Here is a 17,162-nt window from a genome sequence, read left to right on the forward strand (position 1 = left end):
ACAGGTCTGATATGCAACTTTCAAATAAAACTATACTGTCAAAATGTATACTCCCAATTATCACTTTAAGATTATTTATTTTGCTGTATCTTTTTGCTTTCTATTTAATAGTCTCATACATTGTACATATTTATTATCCTGCCCAAATGGTTTGATATGAAGTGCACAGAAAACTAGAGACAAATATTACACACGCACACACACAAATACTAACCAAGTTTAAGTCTGGAAAAGATGAATTCATGACTGTCTTAATATACTTTCAGAAATGACTCCTAAAAACCAAAGCTGATGAAGGGGAAAAATATCTTTTTCAAAACTGAAACCAAGTTTTTCTTTTTACTTTTGTTGATGCTGAAGGTATAACTCTGAATATAACATCCTGCTGATGCGAAAGAGTAAACAGACTCAGCCAGGCAGCTTGCCTGTAATCCTAGCTACTCAGGAGGCTGAGATCTGAGTATGGTGCTTCAAAGCCAGCCCAGCATGAAAGTCCATGAGACTCTTATCTCCAATTAACCACCAGCAAACCAGAAGCGGCACTAGTGGTAGAGCAACCAGCATTGAAGCTGAAGAGCTCAGGGACAGTGCCCAGCCGAGGCCCAGAGTTCAAGCCCCACAAGCTACCAAAAAAAAAAAAAGTAAACAGATTTACATATCTGCTTTATCCATTACTGTAGACACCAGGTTTGGCATTATCAGTGCAACAATGTGCAGACAACAACATGAAGAAAGTCCGAGTCAAGACTAACTAGACACCACTGGAATTTAGTGCCTCATTGTTTCACACATGCTGAACACAATGAGGGCTGTAGTAATGTGCTGTTGCCAGGGTTTGTTCCAACAGTCAGGTAGGAATAAAAGGAAAAAATAACCGACTGCGTGTGTTACCTTGTGGTAACTAAGAAAATTGGCACTGACATGATCTACTACTGAATGAATGGATGCTGTGTGTCTCTAAAGGCTTTTCAACATAAACCCCACTGAAACTCAGTATCGGAAGAGTACAGTTACATCTTTCCAAGGTGAGGACCTAACGTGTGTTACAGGAGCAATCACAGCTGCCCTTCAGGGTGGCCTGCTTCCTTTGAGACTGTGTTATGTGTACTGTGTGCTTTTAGGAGGGAGGGTACAGAGAGGCATTTTCATGAAGATGTAAACTTCAGGGTGAGAGTAATGCCACTGCCATAGTCGCCAGACATGGCTGTATTTAAAACCATGAAGAGTCCCAAACACTTCTTTCAAGGCATGTGGCAATTTGTACACAAAACCATTCCACAGAGAACAGAGGGCCTTGTCTCCCTCGAAGCTACCCTTAGCCAACAGTCTCAGGAAGGGATATATTTTCTGATTTAAAGACATGACTAAATTTGAGCAAAAAATAAAAAGTATATGAGAAACTCCAGGGGGCTGAGTGTGGCCTAGTGCTAAGAGTGCTTGCCTAGCATGCACAAAGACTGGGGTTCGATTCCTCGGCACCCCACATACATAGAAAAAGCCAGAAGTGGTATTGTGGCTCAAGTGGTAGAGTGGTAGCCTTGAGAAAGCCCAAGGACAGCGCTCAGGCCCTGAGCTCAAGCCATAGGACTGGCCAAAAAAAAAAAAGAAAAAAGAAAAGGAAAACTCCAAAAACAATTTCTGGTCTTTCAACTTATGCCAAATCAACCCAATGAAATACATGAACACTTCTCTCAGAAAATGGAAGAAATAACATGGCTACCATTGGACCTCTCTGTATTGGGGTACATGATATTTATTTTAAGCCCAGGGTAATGAGGTAAAAAGAAAAGAAATAATCAGGAAACATTTCTACACAAGAAGGCTCATGATATTCTACAAGCAATGATAACACAAGCAAAAAGATACAACATAGTCTTAGAAGCAAAAATCTAGAACCCTCCTGGAGGAATACCCTTATCTTGTCTCCTCAAATTACATATCAGGAACTCACCAAACACAGGGGGCTCACACCTGTAATACTAGCTACTCAGGAGCCTGAGATCTGAGGATCATGGTTCAACGCCGGCCTAAGCAGGAAAGCCCTTGAGACTCTTATCTCCAATTAACAACAAAAAAGTGCTGTGGCTCAAGTGGTAGAGTGGTAGCCTTAAACAAAAAGGCTCAGGGACAGTGACCAGTACCTGAGTTCAAGCTCCAGGACAAGCACAAACAAACAAACAAACAAACACCCTGTATCTCAGAAACTGCTCTTATACACATATCCATGGACCATCTCTGTAGTAATATATGTACATTTGTGTGCACAAATGCACACATGCGTACAAAGACACATACACAAATACAGAGACACATACAAAGACACACACTTCCTTACAAATACATGACAAGCATGGGATAGCAGACCATCTATATACATACAAATATATGCAGGGACAAAAGAGTAACATGCTTTATCACAGTACTAATGCATTCACAAATCCCACAAAAGAAAAGGCTCTGATAGTGTCTAATAAACCTATATCTTAAATCTGATTGCCTAAATAGGTAAATAAGAGACCACAGAGACCACAGTCCAGAAGCAGAGCAAATGACCATATGCTCTACCCTCAAATTACATAGACAAAACACACTCCCAACACTTATCCCCAAACACACCAGAATGAAGACCGCATTAGACCAAGCAAAGGAACATTAGGAGAGGATCCCACACTGCCAGTACACCACTGCTCCAGAGGGGATAGTGTACTGTTTCCTATGTTCACAGAAATGGACTGCTATCAAGCCAAAGAGAGAGAAAGAAGCTATCTACAAAAAAAAACAAATTTCCAAAATCCTATGGGGGTGGGGGAGACCTTAAGGAGCCAGTATTTCACCTCAATTGACCTCTACTTACAAATGCCACTATTAGCCCTTACTGGGTCTTAAATTCCATACCACCTACTTGTCCAGTGCTTGTCAAGAGGACAAAAGAGTGGTGGACACCCTCTTTTCGCTGAATGCAGAAAATCTCCAAATACAACATATCTACATAATGCCAAGGGCAGTATGTGGGAAAGAGAGAAAGGAAAAAAGGAGGTAGAATTTACATTATCTACATAATCAAAAAAGGCATGATAAGCGATTCAAGGGAACACAGAATATTGTAGAAAATGATCAGTATAATGGAAATGCAAAAGAAATCACATCACCTGTTACCACAAGAAAACATTTAGTCACACATTCACATGAACAAAGGATACTGCCGACCACTTATAACAATCCTACACAAGTTGTTGCAGTAGTGAAAGTGAAAAAAACAACTGGCTTATGTGTGTGTGTGTGTGTGTGTGTGTGTGTGTGTGTGTGTGTGTGTATATATATGTAAAGAAAGTATCTAATTTTAAAGGAAAAAAGAAAAAGCATACTTCAGATTAATTTTAATTATTATTGTTATTCCATCCCAACCTGCATCCAAAAAGAAACTGAGGCTATTTAGCAAAAGAAAGAAAGTACAAATAACAATAATATTTAAAAGTGGAAGAATTCTATCAAATAAAGTGATAACTGAATTATACATCTAGACTAAGAATAGACACTATGCTTAGGCATTCAATTTATATAAAACATTTCCTGGTAACAAAAATAGTTATTACTATCCAATAAAATGGCCATACCAGTTAATCATAAGAAAAGTATTATTCTCCCACTTCCTTATATAAGGAATGTTTCATATAATACATAGCAAAATTCTCCTACTGAAATGTTTTAACAAGCATTCAACCAATTCTTATATAAGGAAATTAAAATTTATGTCTAGGCAATAAGAGTAAGGTTTTTACTACTCTTTCACACGCACACACACATGCATATGCATACACACATACATACACACACACACACACACACACACACACACACAGACTCCCACTCTGAGTTAAGTTGTTAAATCCCTCCCAGCACACCTTCCACCCTCTCCACCACTCCCACTGTCTCCTGAAGAGAGAGGGAAGAAAACTCAACAGAACAGTATACTATTAAAGTATATTTTTGGAAGCCTATGATCTAACTTCAGAAAAAAAGATTTATAAGACTTTAAGACAGGCTACAATGAAATGTCATTCGCACCAAAAGGAAAACAAGATCCAGTATGATCTCAAGCAAAGTCGCATAACCCCCACATATCCTTGCATGGGATGGATATCCAGTAAAGGCTCCTGAATGAATGGCTGCAGTAACTCGAGTGCAGATATAAAAACGACTTCTTCCCCAAAAGAGCAAATTTGGAGAACACAAAGAGGCAATCAGCACACCAATGGGAGGAAATGAAGAGAACATGAGCACTGTCTTCTACTGCTTTTTCCATAATGAAGTCAGAAAGAAACACAACTGCACACAAAGGGGTGTTCCCCAAATCTTAAGAAATGAAAAGGGAAATAGTGGGGGTAAAAAATGTTAAGCCAATTCTGCACCCTCACAATCAGTCAGAAAGAATTCAAATTGCAGGATACCTGGCATGAGCAGGGAGCTGAACCAATGCTACCCGTGAAGAAAGGGGGAAATCTAAACCTTCCCAGGGTCTAAAAACAAAAGACACGAAATGTGGCTGAAGAGGATGCATAAATAAATGTCTCCAAGAACAAGTAAGAGCTATACTACCCTTTTAAAAAGGAAAAGCTAACCCAGCCTGACCTTGAAACGAAGTTGCTGTGCACATGTCAACATTCAGAATCCATGGAAGGATGGACACGGAGAACCCACACCTCCCAGAAGCAGAGAAGTCAGGTCTTCAAGAAGACAAGGTCTCCAATCTTGTCCAAAAACTCGGAGATGGGGGGGGGGGGGGGAGGTAAGAGAGGCAAAGAGTGTGATGTTCTAACAGAAAGATGTAGAAAAGTGATTGAGAGAACCAGAGTGGTCAGGCCAATAGCAGAAGAGTACCTTTTTCAGGGGGGAGGAAGAGGGCGAGGTTTAAGAGGAGGAAGCAAAAGCTGACTTCCAACCATCTTTGCGCCAGATGACCCAATAAGGACAACTGTATGAAACAACCTAACTTTGAACAGTAACCTGCACTGCGTTTCCCTGGTGATCCCTCATCACATTTCCTCCTGTGCCCACAAGACATACCAGAGAAGACTCCCACAGGCTGTCAGTGACCTACAGAAGGGATGACTCCTGGGTCTACGCCAGAGTACACAGCAGGTATCCAACTCTTCGTATTTCCAAGGCTCACTCAAACCACCCCAAAAAAACAACACAACTCGATCAAGCTGGTTACAGATAGTGACCAAATAAAAACATCTTTAAAATGGAAAGAACCCTCCCAAAAGAAGAAAATCAAGTCAAATACACTACTTTCTGGCAATGGGTATTAAACCAACTAGATAGCTCAATATTAGTGGAAAGGCAAAGACCAATGCGGCCCAAAACTCTGGATGGGACAAGCACATCTCCTAGCTCAGGAATCCACAGGGGAGAGCCTCTTTGCTAGAAAAGTGCTCGGTGTCCCAGAGCTCCACAGAGCTTGCTGCGGAGAGTGAGCCTCCACCAAGTCTGTCTTAAAGTGAGACCTCACTGCTGAGTGACGGCTAAGGGAGAGACTGAGGGATCCAAGGAGGTGGAGCACACAACCAGAGCCACAGCCAGTAGGGCTCTCCCCATTCCCCAGGTCCTGAGAGAACAATCTGATCAAAGCCCTCCCACCTCTTAGGAAGTGGCAACTGCCTTTCCAAATGTACCTTCTTCTCATTTCACCACCTCTCTCAATTATTAACTGGCCAAAATACAACCAGGACATTATTTATAGGCATTTGTTCCAAGATTCTTCTCATCCAACATCTATCACTTGCTTGAAACCAGGAAAATACTTTTTCCTGTACTGCAGTAAAGACATCTCCGTAAGAACTTTTCACACCACACAGAATCCAGCAAAGAATATTGTTCCTACACTCTGAAAGCTGAAGTTTGGGGCTCACTGGCAAGCACTCCACACATACTCAAGAGACACAATGAACAGTCAGGATGTCATTCTGCTTATTCAGTACAATGCAAATGACAAAAGAGCGATGAAAATTCAGCATTTATCAATGATGTTTCTAATTCTTCAGAGCCTGAAAATACCAGTGACTTTAGCATATGCCTGAACTCTTGCATATAACAGTTCTCACACACCCAAAGGGTAGCGTGCCAGTCCTCCCTCCCTTCTAACTTGCTCTGTATGTAAACGAGGTACATCATCACTTCATCCTGCATGTATACCTATGGGGGGGGGGTGTCAACAATGCACACAGCATCATAATCATGTTTTGCTATGACAAAAATAGAAAGCATTCATATTTCCCCTTTGCCTGAAATGTGTGGATCCCACAGGAGACAACACTAGGACCCAAGGAAGGTTCTAGTACAACAAGAAGCCCACGAGCTACCTCTTCCCGAATGGTACGTGGGCGATATGGGTGTCTACACTCCCTATTCTGGATGGGAAGGCATATGGCTCCTCCTTACCCAGCCAACAGGAATACAATTTGAGAAAATTAGAAAAAAGTCAAGGTAGCAGGCTCACTAAATATGGCTGACTGGGAAACTGGAGCCATAAGGAGGATATGAGGTCTCTCAAAAAAAAGTAAATAAATAAAAAATAAAATTGGGGAAGTTTATTTCCAAGAAAGGTTCAAAGACTCCTGAGTGTGGGATGTACAAAGACTGGTTCTTAATGAACAGAAGGACAATAATCAGAGCACCAAAACCCAAGGGCACATGACCCTTTTCCTAGTGGGCCAGTGTCAAATGGTGAAGAGCCCCCTAAGATTCCAATCAGCTGGGAGCAGAATATACCCTTGTTTTCCTGGGACAAGGGAATTCGTGTAGTCCTTGTTCTTTCTTTTTAAAAAAAAAAACTCAACCACCAGGCACAGCGGAAGTCCTGCCCTACATCTTACAGGCGCTCCCACCTTCACCCAGACAGGGAACTCAGAGGACAGAGAGCATGTCAGAGTAGACAGACCACTGGGAAAAGGGACACTGGGACATCCAGTTACGTCTACGAGAAAAAGAGGGCAACTCAAAGGGTATTCAGGAAATGAGCTCACCCTAACCCAGGAAAGTGTGTGCAGAGTGTACATAATCTGAGAGAAGTGTCTGCTTTCCTATTTAGAAATGACTTCAGAGCTGCACAGGGCCCCAGGATCCACTGGGTGAGGGAAAGAACACGGGTCGCCCGAGTCCCCTTGTCCTGGCAAAAAAAAAAAAAAGGGTCAACGGATAAGCGTGCGGAGGCCCCAAAGATGCCAGGCAGGGAAGAGGCTCTGGTGGACCCCTGCGCCGAGCGACGATCGGGGTCACAGAAGGTAAAGGGCACAGGAGTGTGGAGATCCCGACCTGCCCCGGGAACGGGGACCCCACCCTCCCGGCTGTCAGGGTGCAAGGGCAAGAGTCGGGTGTGAACGGCGGCGAGGGGCGGGTGCTGCGCAGGCCCCCCTTCCCTCCGGGAGGCAGGGGGAGGGGTCACACGAGGCCCGCGGCCGAGGGACGCAGGGCTGGATGGGGTCCCCCTAGTGGGGGACCCGCGCGGGGACCCCCGTCCGCCCTGGGAGGCGCCGCGGGGCCGAAGAGCTACGGAGAGTGCGTCCGGCCCTGCCCGCCGCCCGGACCGAGCAGGCGGCCGGCGAGGGCTGAGCACCGCCACGGCTGCCCGACCCGGACCGTCCAGAGCGGCCCGGCCGGGGCCAGGGGGGCCGCGGCGGGTAAACTTTCCGCCCCGCGGCCCCCAACCCCGGACCCGGGCCGGCCTGGGGGGCGCCGGGCGCCGCGGGCCCCGGGGCGGCGGGGATGCCCGGTCCGGTGGGGGAGGCGCTGGCCCTCCGCGGCTCCTCCCCCTCCTCCACGCTGGGCCCGGCCCCCGCCCCGCGCGCCCCCCGGCCCCCGGCCCAGCCCTCCCCCGGGGGTGGGGTGCGGGGCGCCGCGCTCGGCCGCCCCGCGAGTCGCCTCAGGACTCGCCGCGCTCCGCCCGCCCCCCAGCCGCCGGCCCCCTCCCCGGCCGGGGCGCCCGCCCGCCCGCCCGCCGCGCCCCCGCGCTCCCGCCCCGCCGATACCCGGGATGTCCGGCGGGTCCGGGTCCCGCCGCCAGCCGCGCCGTCCCCCGGGCCCTCACGCTCCGGCTCTTACCTTCCGGCTTGTTTTCGGCAGCCATTTCCCCTCCGCGCGCCACATCCTCCTCCTCCTCCTCGCGACCGGGACCCCGAGCGCGCGCCTCGTACCGCCGCCGCCGCCGGCCCAGCCACCCCGCCGCCGCCGCGCACCCGCCCTGGCCCCGCCCCGCGGCCCACGCACAGCTTCCGTTGGGCAGCGTAGCTGCCACTCGTCGCTCATGCCGCCAATCGGCTCGCACCAGGGGTCTCACTACTCTCCGGGAGGAGCGGCCTGTCCGTCCAGCCCATTGGCTGGTCACCACCCAACAGACTGAAAGGATTGGTCAAGAGTCAACGCCCCCTCCCCACCCACTCCCAGGAAAGCCCGCCTCCCGGACCTAAACAAAGCTTCCCAGTGGCCAGAGCCCGAAAGGACGGCCAAATCAGGACAGGGCCGACACGGGACATTTCCTCGAGGCCGAGACGTGGCGTTATGATTGGACGTCACCGCAGTGTTTCCCAAGCCGTCCAGACCAATCAAAGGGAGTTCCCGGAACTCGGGAGCGGCGGAGGGAAGCCCCGCCCCCAAGCGTGACCGTCACGAGGAAGGCGCCCGCTCATTGGCGCGCTGGGGCTTTTCCCGCGTGCTCCCGGAGATGAAGGACGTTCCCGGGGAAGCCGCTGCCGGGCGCGTGAGGTCCCGGTGGCAGTGGAGGGCGCGCCGGAATCTCCGGGATCCCTCAGCCGACCGTGTCGGCGGGGAGCGGCCCCGCGAGGCCTCGGCGCCGACGTGCGCCGTGCGGGGCGCCGCGCCCCCGAGCCCGGGAGTCCGGACGTCGCTGCCGGCCGCGGGGGGAGGGGCGCGCGCGTCCCGCCGGGCCCGCCCCGCCCCTCCCCCAGCCCCGGTCACCGGGGCTCCGCCCTCCGGCCCGCCCGGCGCGCCCGCCGTCCCCCTTTCTGGAAGCTTAAAATACTGAAACTTTATTTTGGTCGCGCTGCCCACGTGACCGGCGGGACCGAGGAGGCTTCGGTTCCGTCCCGGGAGGCGGCGGCCGGACCGAGCCCTGGGCCCCGGCACCCTGGGCGGCGGGGCCGGGACGCGGAGGCCCCGCCGCAAGGCCGCTCGCACCGCGGGAGGGAGATCCTAGGGGTGGCGGGGGGTGGCCCTGCCTCGTCCCCGGCCTCGTCCCCTGCCCTCGTCCCCAGCCTCGTCCCCTGCCCTCGTCCCCTGCCCTCGTCCCCGGCCTCGTCCCCGTCCTAGTCCCCTGCCCTCGTCCCCGGCCCTCGTCCCCAGCCTCGTCCCCTGCCCTCGTCCCCTGCCCTCGTCCCCTGCCCTCGTCCCCGGCCTCGTCCCCGTCCTAGTCCCCTGCCCTCGTCCCCTGCCCTCGTCCCCGGCCTCGTCCCCTGCCCTCGTCCCCTGCCCTCGTCCCCTGCCCTCGTCCCCTGCCCTCGTCCCCGGCCTCGTCCCCGGCCTCGTCCCCTGCCCTCGTCCCCTGCCCTCGTCCCCTGTCCTCGTCCCCTGCCCTCGTCCCCTGCCCTCGTCCCCGGCCTCGTCCCCTGCCCTCGTCCCCTGCCCTCGTCCCCTGCCCTCGTCCCCTGTCCTCGTCCCCTGCCCTCGTCCCCGGCCTCGTCCCCTGCCCTCGTCCCCTGCCCTCGTCCCTGCCCTCGTCCCCGGCCTCGTCCCCTGCCCTCGTCCCCTGCCCTCGTCCCCTGCCCTCGTCCCCTGCCCTCGTCCCCGGCCTCGTCCCCGGCCTCGTCCCCTGCCCTCGTCCTGCCCTCGTCCCCTGCCCTCGTCCCCTGCCCTCGTCCCCGGCCTCGTCCCCGCCCTCGTCCCCTGCCCTCGTCCCCGGCCTCGTCCCCGCCCTCGTCCCCTGCCCTCGTCCCCGGCCTCGTCCCCGCCCTCGTCCCCTGCCCTCGTCCCCGGCCTCGTCCCCGGCCCTCCTCCCCTCCCTCGTCCCGGCCCTCGTCCCCGGCCTCGTCCCATGCCCTCGTCCCATGCCCTCGTCCCCGGCCTCGTCTCCTCCCTGGTCCCCTGCCCTCGTCCCCGGCCTCGTCTCCTCCCTGGTCCCCTGCCCTCGTCCCCTGCCCTCGTCCCCGGCCTCGTCCCCTGCCCTCGTCCCCGGCCTCGTCCCCTGCCCTCGTCCCCTGCCCTCGTCCCCGCCCTAGTCCCCGGCCCTCGTCCCCTGCCCTCGTCCCCGGCCTCGTCCCCTGCCCTCGTCCCCGGCCCTCGTCCCCGGCCTCGTCCCCTGCCCTCGTCCCTGGCCTCGTCCCCGTCCTAGTCCCCTGCCCTCGTCCCCTCCCTCGTCCCCTGCCCTCGTCCCCGGCCTCGTCCCCTGCCCTCGTCCCCGGCCCTCGTCCCCTGCCCTCGTCCCCGGCCTCGTCCCCTGCCCTCGTCTCCTCCCTGGTCCCCTGCCCTCGTCCCCGGCCTCGTCTCCTCCCTGGTCCCCTGCCCTCGTCCCCTGCCCTCGTCCCCGGCCTCGTCTCCTCCCTGGTCCCCTGCCCTCGTCCCCTGCCCTCGTCCCCGGCCTCGTCTCCTCCCTGGTCCCCTGCCCTCGTCCCCTGCCCTCGTCCCCGGCCTCGTCTCCTCCCTGGTCCCCTGCCCTCGTCCCCTGCCCTCGTCCCCGGCCCTCGTCCCCGGCCCTCGTCCCCGGCCTCGTCCCCTGCCCTCGTCCCCGTCCTAGTCCCCGGCCCTCGTCCCCTGCCCTCGTCCCCGGCCTCGTCCCCTGCCCTCGTCCCCTGCCCTCGTCCCCTGCCCTCGTCCCCTGCCCTCGTCCCCGGCCTCGTCCCCGTCCCTCATCCCCTGCCCTCGTCCCCTGCCCTCGTCCCCTGTCCTCGTCCCTTGCCCTCGTCCCCGGCCTCGTCCCCGTCCTAGTCCCCTGCCCTCGTCCCCTGCCCTCGTCCCCGGCCTCGTCCCCGGCCTCGTCCCCTGGCCTCGTCCCCGTCCTAGTCCCCTGCCCTCGTCCCCTCCCTCGTCCCCTGCCCTCGTCCCCGGCCTCGTCCCCTGCCCTCGTCCCCGGCCCTCGTCCCCTGCCCTCGTCCCCGGCCTCGTCCCCTGCCCTCGTCCCCTGCCCTAGTCCCCGGCCCTCGTCCCCGGCCCAGGCCAGGTCTCGGCACCGCCACCCCATCCTCGCCCCTCTCCAGAGAGGTTTGGTAATTCCGCCCATGATTCCGCGCGTAACAGCAGAAACAAAGGGCTGACACCTCCCATTTTTGGCAGGGGGGAGGGAGGATTATATATATATATATATATATATATATATATATATATATATATATATATATATATATATCTCCAAAGTTACGACCAAAAAAAGTAAAGTTCCATGAAAAGCAGTGCCCTGAACCCGCTTCTGGAATCTTGCACACTTTACAGGAAAAACGTTCTTCTATTGCTTCCTTTCCTCTTTTCTGTCACTGACAACTGAAGGAACCAGTGAGAAAGTCGATGTTCAACTGTTTTGGCATCAAAATTGACTGTCAAAGTGAAATTTGTGCCAACCCTAACAACATGTGTTCTCTTTCTGATCTTTACTGGTGAGAATTCCTGAGTTTCCTTTTCCCCAGAAATAAAGATGTCCCAAAAGAATGTTTTGTATTGTACACCCATCCAACAAACTTTAATATTATGAGCCTCCAAAAATGCAAAATTTTAACAACTAGGGTACAATATTTTATCGATTAACGTTCTTAATAGCACCAGTGTTGACGATTTGTGTGCAGAATCATTCTGGAAAGTGCTGGTGGCATTGTAAATTAGTAGAACCCTTTTGAAAAGCAATTTTACAGTATGTATTAAAAGCCATAAAAATGTCTGCATCTTTTGACCCAGTAATCTTACTTCTGGGAATCTATTCTAAGGAAATAACACTAAATGCCCAAAAGTGCTTGGTGTGTGAAGGTATTCTTCTCAGGATCGCTGTATCCGTTACAGCAAAAGAAATTGGAAGCATCTGTATGTGGGTAATATTGGATATTTCGTAAGAAAAAGTATGTTAGAGCTACACAGTGGAACATTATTCTAGCTGTAGACATCAGAAACTGAAAGAAAAGCATGTCCCGTTGCTAGAAATAGGAGAAATTCTCAAAATTACAGTGTTCATTTATAAAATATTATCTGATGGCAGATAAAGAAAATGGCTTTTTGTAAGAAGAATGGTATGAAATACACCCAAGAAATGATATTTGGAGCTGGGTGATGGTGGCTCATGCTAATATTGCTATCTGGGAAGGAGGCTGAGATATGGAGGATCTCAGTTCGAGTCCAGCCCAGGCAGAAAAGCCTGAGGGATTCCATCTTCAAAATAACCAGCAAAGGGCTACCCTGGCAACATGGCTCAAGTGGTAGAGCACCAGCCAAACAAGAACAGGCCCCAAGTTCAAAACTTTATATCAACAAGAAGAAAGAAAAAAGTAACTCTTGGGGCCATAGGAGTATTTTTTTCTCACCATCTCCTTGTCTACAGTACAGCCATTATAAAACTACATTGTTTTAATAATATAAACATTTAAGAAATAAATTTGCCAAGCACCAATGGCTGGTGCCTAGAGGCCCCAAAACCCAGTGACTCTTTCCTTCAACGAACCACAAATGCAGAAAGTTGAGCTGTGGCTCAGGTGGTAGAGGGCTAGCCTTGAACACAGAAAGCTCAGGAATAGTGGCAGTAATGGCTCCTGCCTGGAGGCAGAGACCTTTGGGTCATGGTTCAGAGCCATCCCAAGCAGGAAAGTCAGTGAGACTTACCGCCACAATTAACCACCAGAAAACCAAAAGGTGTAGCTGTAGCTCACAGTGACACAGTGCTAGCCTTGAGCGAAAACACTCAGAGACAACACCCAGGCTCAGAGCTCAAGTCCCAGGTCTGGCAAAAAAAAAATACTTTTTCGCCAAGCAGAATGATACATCCTGTAGTCCCTGCTACTCGGGAGTCTAAGGTAGCAGGATCACTTGAACTAAGGGTCTGGGCCAGGCAAGACAACATAAGAAAACCCTGTTTAAAGATGATGTAAAAATCTATGTTAATAAAATCTTTTTTTTAAATGTTCATAAATTTATCAGCTACCTACTGTGGACCAAGTGTTGTACTCGATCCAGACTATCACAATGAATAATGTTAAGTGTGTTTCCCTTCAAGGAACTCACAGCCTTAACAGTTGAACAAACAAAGCAGAGCTGGGCAGGTACAGTGGGGGTGGGGAATGTGGGAAGAAGTGATCTGGAAGTCCAGAAAATGTCACCTTCACCCCTGACACAACCTGGGATCCTGCCAGTACTGTGGTTTTCCAAGAGCAGCCTTGGATCCTCATTGAGCCACAGGGGTCCCCCAGACTCTGTCTGGGAACACACAAGGTCAAACGTACTTTTATAGGATGCTTGTCCATCTCGCTCACATGCTTGCTGGAATTATACAGAGGCAACACAACATGGAATTGCACAGAACTGAAAGGAGAAGCAGGTATGGGGATCCAGTCATCATCTAGGAAATCAGATGTGAAACTTGGAAAAAACAAAAACAAAAAAACACTCTTGTTTATTATTTTTTAATGAACTGCTGGATGTTGTTTCGCTACCTAACTGTAGCTAAACAAACTCATAGAAGCAAAAGTCCTTTGTGGATCCTAAATCATTTTTAAGTATAGTTTGAGAATCTTTGAGCTAGAGAAAGAGATGTTTGGGGGCTGGTTAGTGGGTGTTGTGTGATTGTTCAGGAAAGTAACCAGGCATTTTAAGTGAAAAGAAAAAGAAAAACAGCCTAAAATATTTAAAAAAAAAAAAAAGGTAAATGTTTCAAAGGAAGCAGTCATAAGGACTGAAGCATAACTTAAGTGATTTGGTGCCTGGCTAGCGAGACCAAGGCCCAGAGTTCAATACTCAGTACCATCAAAAAAGAGGGGGAAAGCAGGCACTGGTGGCTCACATCTGTAATCCTAGTTATTCCAGAGGCTGAGAGCTGAGGGCGTGGTTAAAGCCAGCCAAGGCAGGACATTTATCTCCAATAAACCACTCAGAAAAAAAGTCAGAAGCGGCACAGTGGCTCCAATGGTAGAGCACTAGCCTTAAACACAGAGAGGCTCAGGGACAGAGCCTGGCCCCGAGTTCAAGCCCCAGGACCCAAGGCGGGAAGGGTGTAGAGGGGAGGTGCTAGATGCCAGTGGTTCACACCTCTAATCCTAGCTGCTCAGGAGGCTGAGATCTAAAGGTCATGGTTCAAAGCCAGCCCACACAGGAAAGCACATGAGACTCTTACCTCTGTATAACTGCCAGAAAGTAGTAAGGACAGCAGAATTGAGGGGGGGGGGGAACCAGAATGAACAGAGGCCATGAGTTCAAGCCCTAGGACCAGCACCAAAAGAAGTGGGGAGCTGGCACTGGTGACTCACACCAGCTACTCAGGCTGCTGAGATCTTAAGATCTTGGCTCAAAGCTATCTCAGGTAGGAAAGTCCACGAGATTGTTGTGTCCAATTAATCAGCAAAATAATAATAATAATAGTAAATTTTAATCAGGAAAAAATATCAAAAACCTAGAAGTGGAAGTCAAATGATGAAATGCTAGCCATGAGTACAAAAAGCTAAGAGATAGCTCCAAAGCCTTGAGTTCAATCCCAGTACTGGCGCAAAAGGAAGAAGGAAACAGAGAGAAAGAAAGGGCAGGGGGGGGGAGGGAGAGATCAGAAGATGCACTGCTAATGCATTGCTCCAAATCCTTGCCAATTTAGGCCCTAATGCTTCTCAAGAAAACATGTTACTTAGCACCTAGAAGGAGAGCCTTTAAGGTGAATTATAGGAATATTCAATATCCCTTTTGTGTGTGCGCCAGTCCTGGGACTGGCACACAAGGCGTCTTGCTCTTGACTTAGCGTTTTTGTTCAAGGCTGGTGTTCAACCACTTGGGCGACCCCTCCATTTCCACATTTTCATTGGTCAGTTGGAAATAAGAGCCCCTGGGGTTGGTTTCCAACTTTGATACTCAAATCTCAGACACCTGAGTAGTTAGGATGATAGATTTGAGCCTCTAGTGCCAGCACAAATTGTTTTGTTTTTTTTCAACCTGGAAAAAATCACAGAGAACAGTTTTCTTTTCTGATCAGCAGTCAGAAGGAGAGCGACTTTATTACGACCAGTGGTGGCGATAATAAAAACGCTTGGACTCACTTCTTTAAGCTGGAAGTCCACATTACTGGACTGGGAGAGGAAGGCATAGACGGAGCCAATTTCCGAAGCTTAACTATTCCTGAAAGAGAAAAGCATGAATTAGAGCTCTTTTTCATCAGACACGGGACAAGAAAGAAAGGATTTGTTCTAGCTCTGCCTTCTTTAGGGGCTGTCAGGTGAAAGGTAATGTTTCCAAAAGGTTTCTCTTCTCCCCTTTTCTGATTTTTTTTGGGGGTAAGTATAGCTTTGCATACAGCTATAAGGAGTCATGCAGGGAAGAGCTCATAACCCTTGCCTTTCAAAATAAAACGCAACCTTGTCCCAGAAGTCCATGATGTTGAGGCCCACGGTGACCTCTTTTCTCTGCACCCACACACCTCGGTTCATCAATGGCAGCAGACAGCGTAATCTCACGACATAGGGGCAGACGCTTGCTGGATGCTGATGGCTCATGCCTGAAACTCGAGCTACTCAGGAGGCTGAGGGCTGAGGATCGATGTTCAAAGCCAGGATGTGAGACTCTGATCTCCAATTGACCCCCCAAAACCAGAAGTGGCTCAAGTGATAGAGTGCTAGCCTTGATCACAGAAGTTCAATGACAGTTCTTGGCTTATGAGTTCAAGCTGCAGGACTGACATACACACCAAATGGTTGTTTTTTTTTACAGAATAGACATTTGTCAGGTACCCCTAAATAGAAAGAGGTATTTGGGCCTAGTGAGTCTAAAGAACATTCAGCTCATTTGAAATATCATATGAACATGAAAAGCCTGACCTGTGGAACTAAGAATCTTTGGAAGTTTTCTAATGAATCACTCGTTTCTTTGGTTCAATATTGACCGAAAGGTAACTACGCCCATAGGAATGGTAGGACTAGGACCACTTCTGCAGCTTCATTTTCCTCTTAGCAATTAAAACCTAGAACAGAACATTATCCTTTGTCATTGGGGGGTTGCAAGTGAGGTTGTTTAAACAATAGCTATAATCATAAAACTTTTCCACATCATCCAGCTATGGCATAAAACACGCCCGAGTGCACTTGCTCTCCGGGGCCCTCCATGGAGGTACAGCTAAATGCCTTTGATGTGCTGCGTCTCACCTTCAGAAGCTATTTCAACAATCAATCTAAGTTGGGGTTTTGGCTTTCAGTTGTTTTTTTCTTTTTTTTCAGGGATGTTTCCTTTTAAGCAACAAACTTCCTGCTCCCTCTTGCACCGTCTGGCATTCCAGCCCAGTGGTTTTCATTGTTTATGTGGACTCTGAAAAGAAATGTCTTCTTTTCTAAACAAGGGAGAAGGTTAAAGAGATCTGACTTTGCTGCTTAGAAGGGGGACAAATGCAAAAGAGCTCTGTGACTTCACAAGTCTTTTAAGAGACTTGGATCACGCTTCTGCTGGGGTACCAGAGAGATCTAAGTGGAGCCCCCAGCAGCTGCTCAGAAAGAGCTGGGGAGCCACCTCTAATCCTAGCTACTCAGGAGGCTGAGATCTGAGGATCACCGTGCCAGCCTGGGCACTGAACACCATGAGATTCTTATCTCCAATTAGTCACTAGAAAAGGGGAAGTGGGGCTGTGGCTCAGGGGTAGGGCAGTAGCCTTGAGCTGAAGAGCTCAGGGACAGCACCCAGGCCCAGAGTTCAAGCCCCATGACCCACAAAAAGAAAGAAAGAAAGGAAGAAAGGAAGGAAGGAAGGAAGGAAGGAAGGAAGGAAGGAAGGAAGGAAGGAAGGAAGAAAAAGAGAGAGAGAAAGAGAAAGAGAGCGAGCTGGGGGACAGCCTCTGATTAGAGGGAGGAGGCAAAGCGACTTTTGTATCTCCACAGCCAAACCCTACTTGTACTTTAGTGGTCTGTTTTATTTAACAAGAATTGTAAGGTCGTTCAAATGCCTCTCTTCTGTCACCAATGGCAGGTCAATAATTTGTAGAGCTCATGAGATTTTTTTGTCTT

At 50.4% G+C, this 17,162-nt stretch overlaps 1 protein-coding gene and 1 long non-coding RNA gene across 15 annotated transcripts in view; both read right to left on the reverse strand.

Moving 5' to 3' along the window:
* The window catches only part of Camta1 (calmodulin binding transcription activator 1), a 684,963-nt gene extending 676,747 nt beyond the window's left edge, over positions 1-8,216 (reverse strand). For all 14 annotated transcript variants that reach the window (XM_090335924.1, XM_090335918.1, XM_090335932.1 and 11 more), the window contains exon 1: positions 8,101-8,216. In XM_090335924.1, coding sequence (XP_090192050.1) covers positions 8,101-8,145 — 45 coding nt within the window. In that variant the 5' untranslated portion in view covers positions 8,146-8,216. The remainder of the gene's footprint in view (positions 1-8,100) is intronic.
* Positions 8,217-14,720: 6,504 nt separating this feature from the next.
* Positions 14,721-17,162, reverse strand: part of LOC150062572 (uncharacterized) — a 65,230-nt gene continuing 62,788 nt past the window's right edge. The window contains exon 4 of the long non-coding RNA XR_016536017.1: positions 14,721-15,294. This is a non-coding gene — a long non-coding RNA (uncharacterized LOC150062572). The remainder of the gene's footprint in view (positions 15,295-17,162) is intronic.

The sequence above is a fragment of the Megascapheus bottae genome, chromosome 6 (assembly GCF_031878675.1).
Source record: "Megascapheus bottae isolate mThoBot1 chromosome 6, mThoBot2.hap1, whole genome shotgun sequence".
Classification (NCBI taxonomy): domain Eukaryota; kingdom Metazoa; phylum Chordata; class Mammalia; order Rodentia; family Geomyidae; genus Megascapheus; species Megascapheus bottae.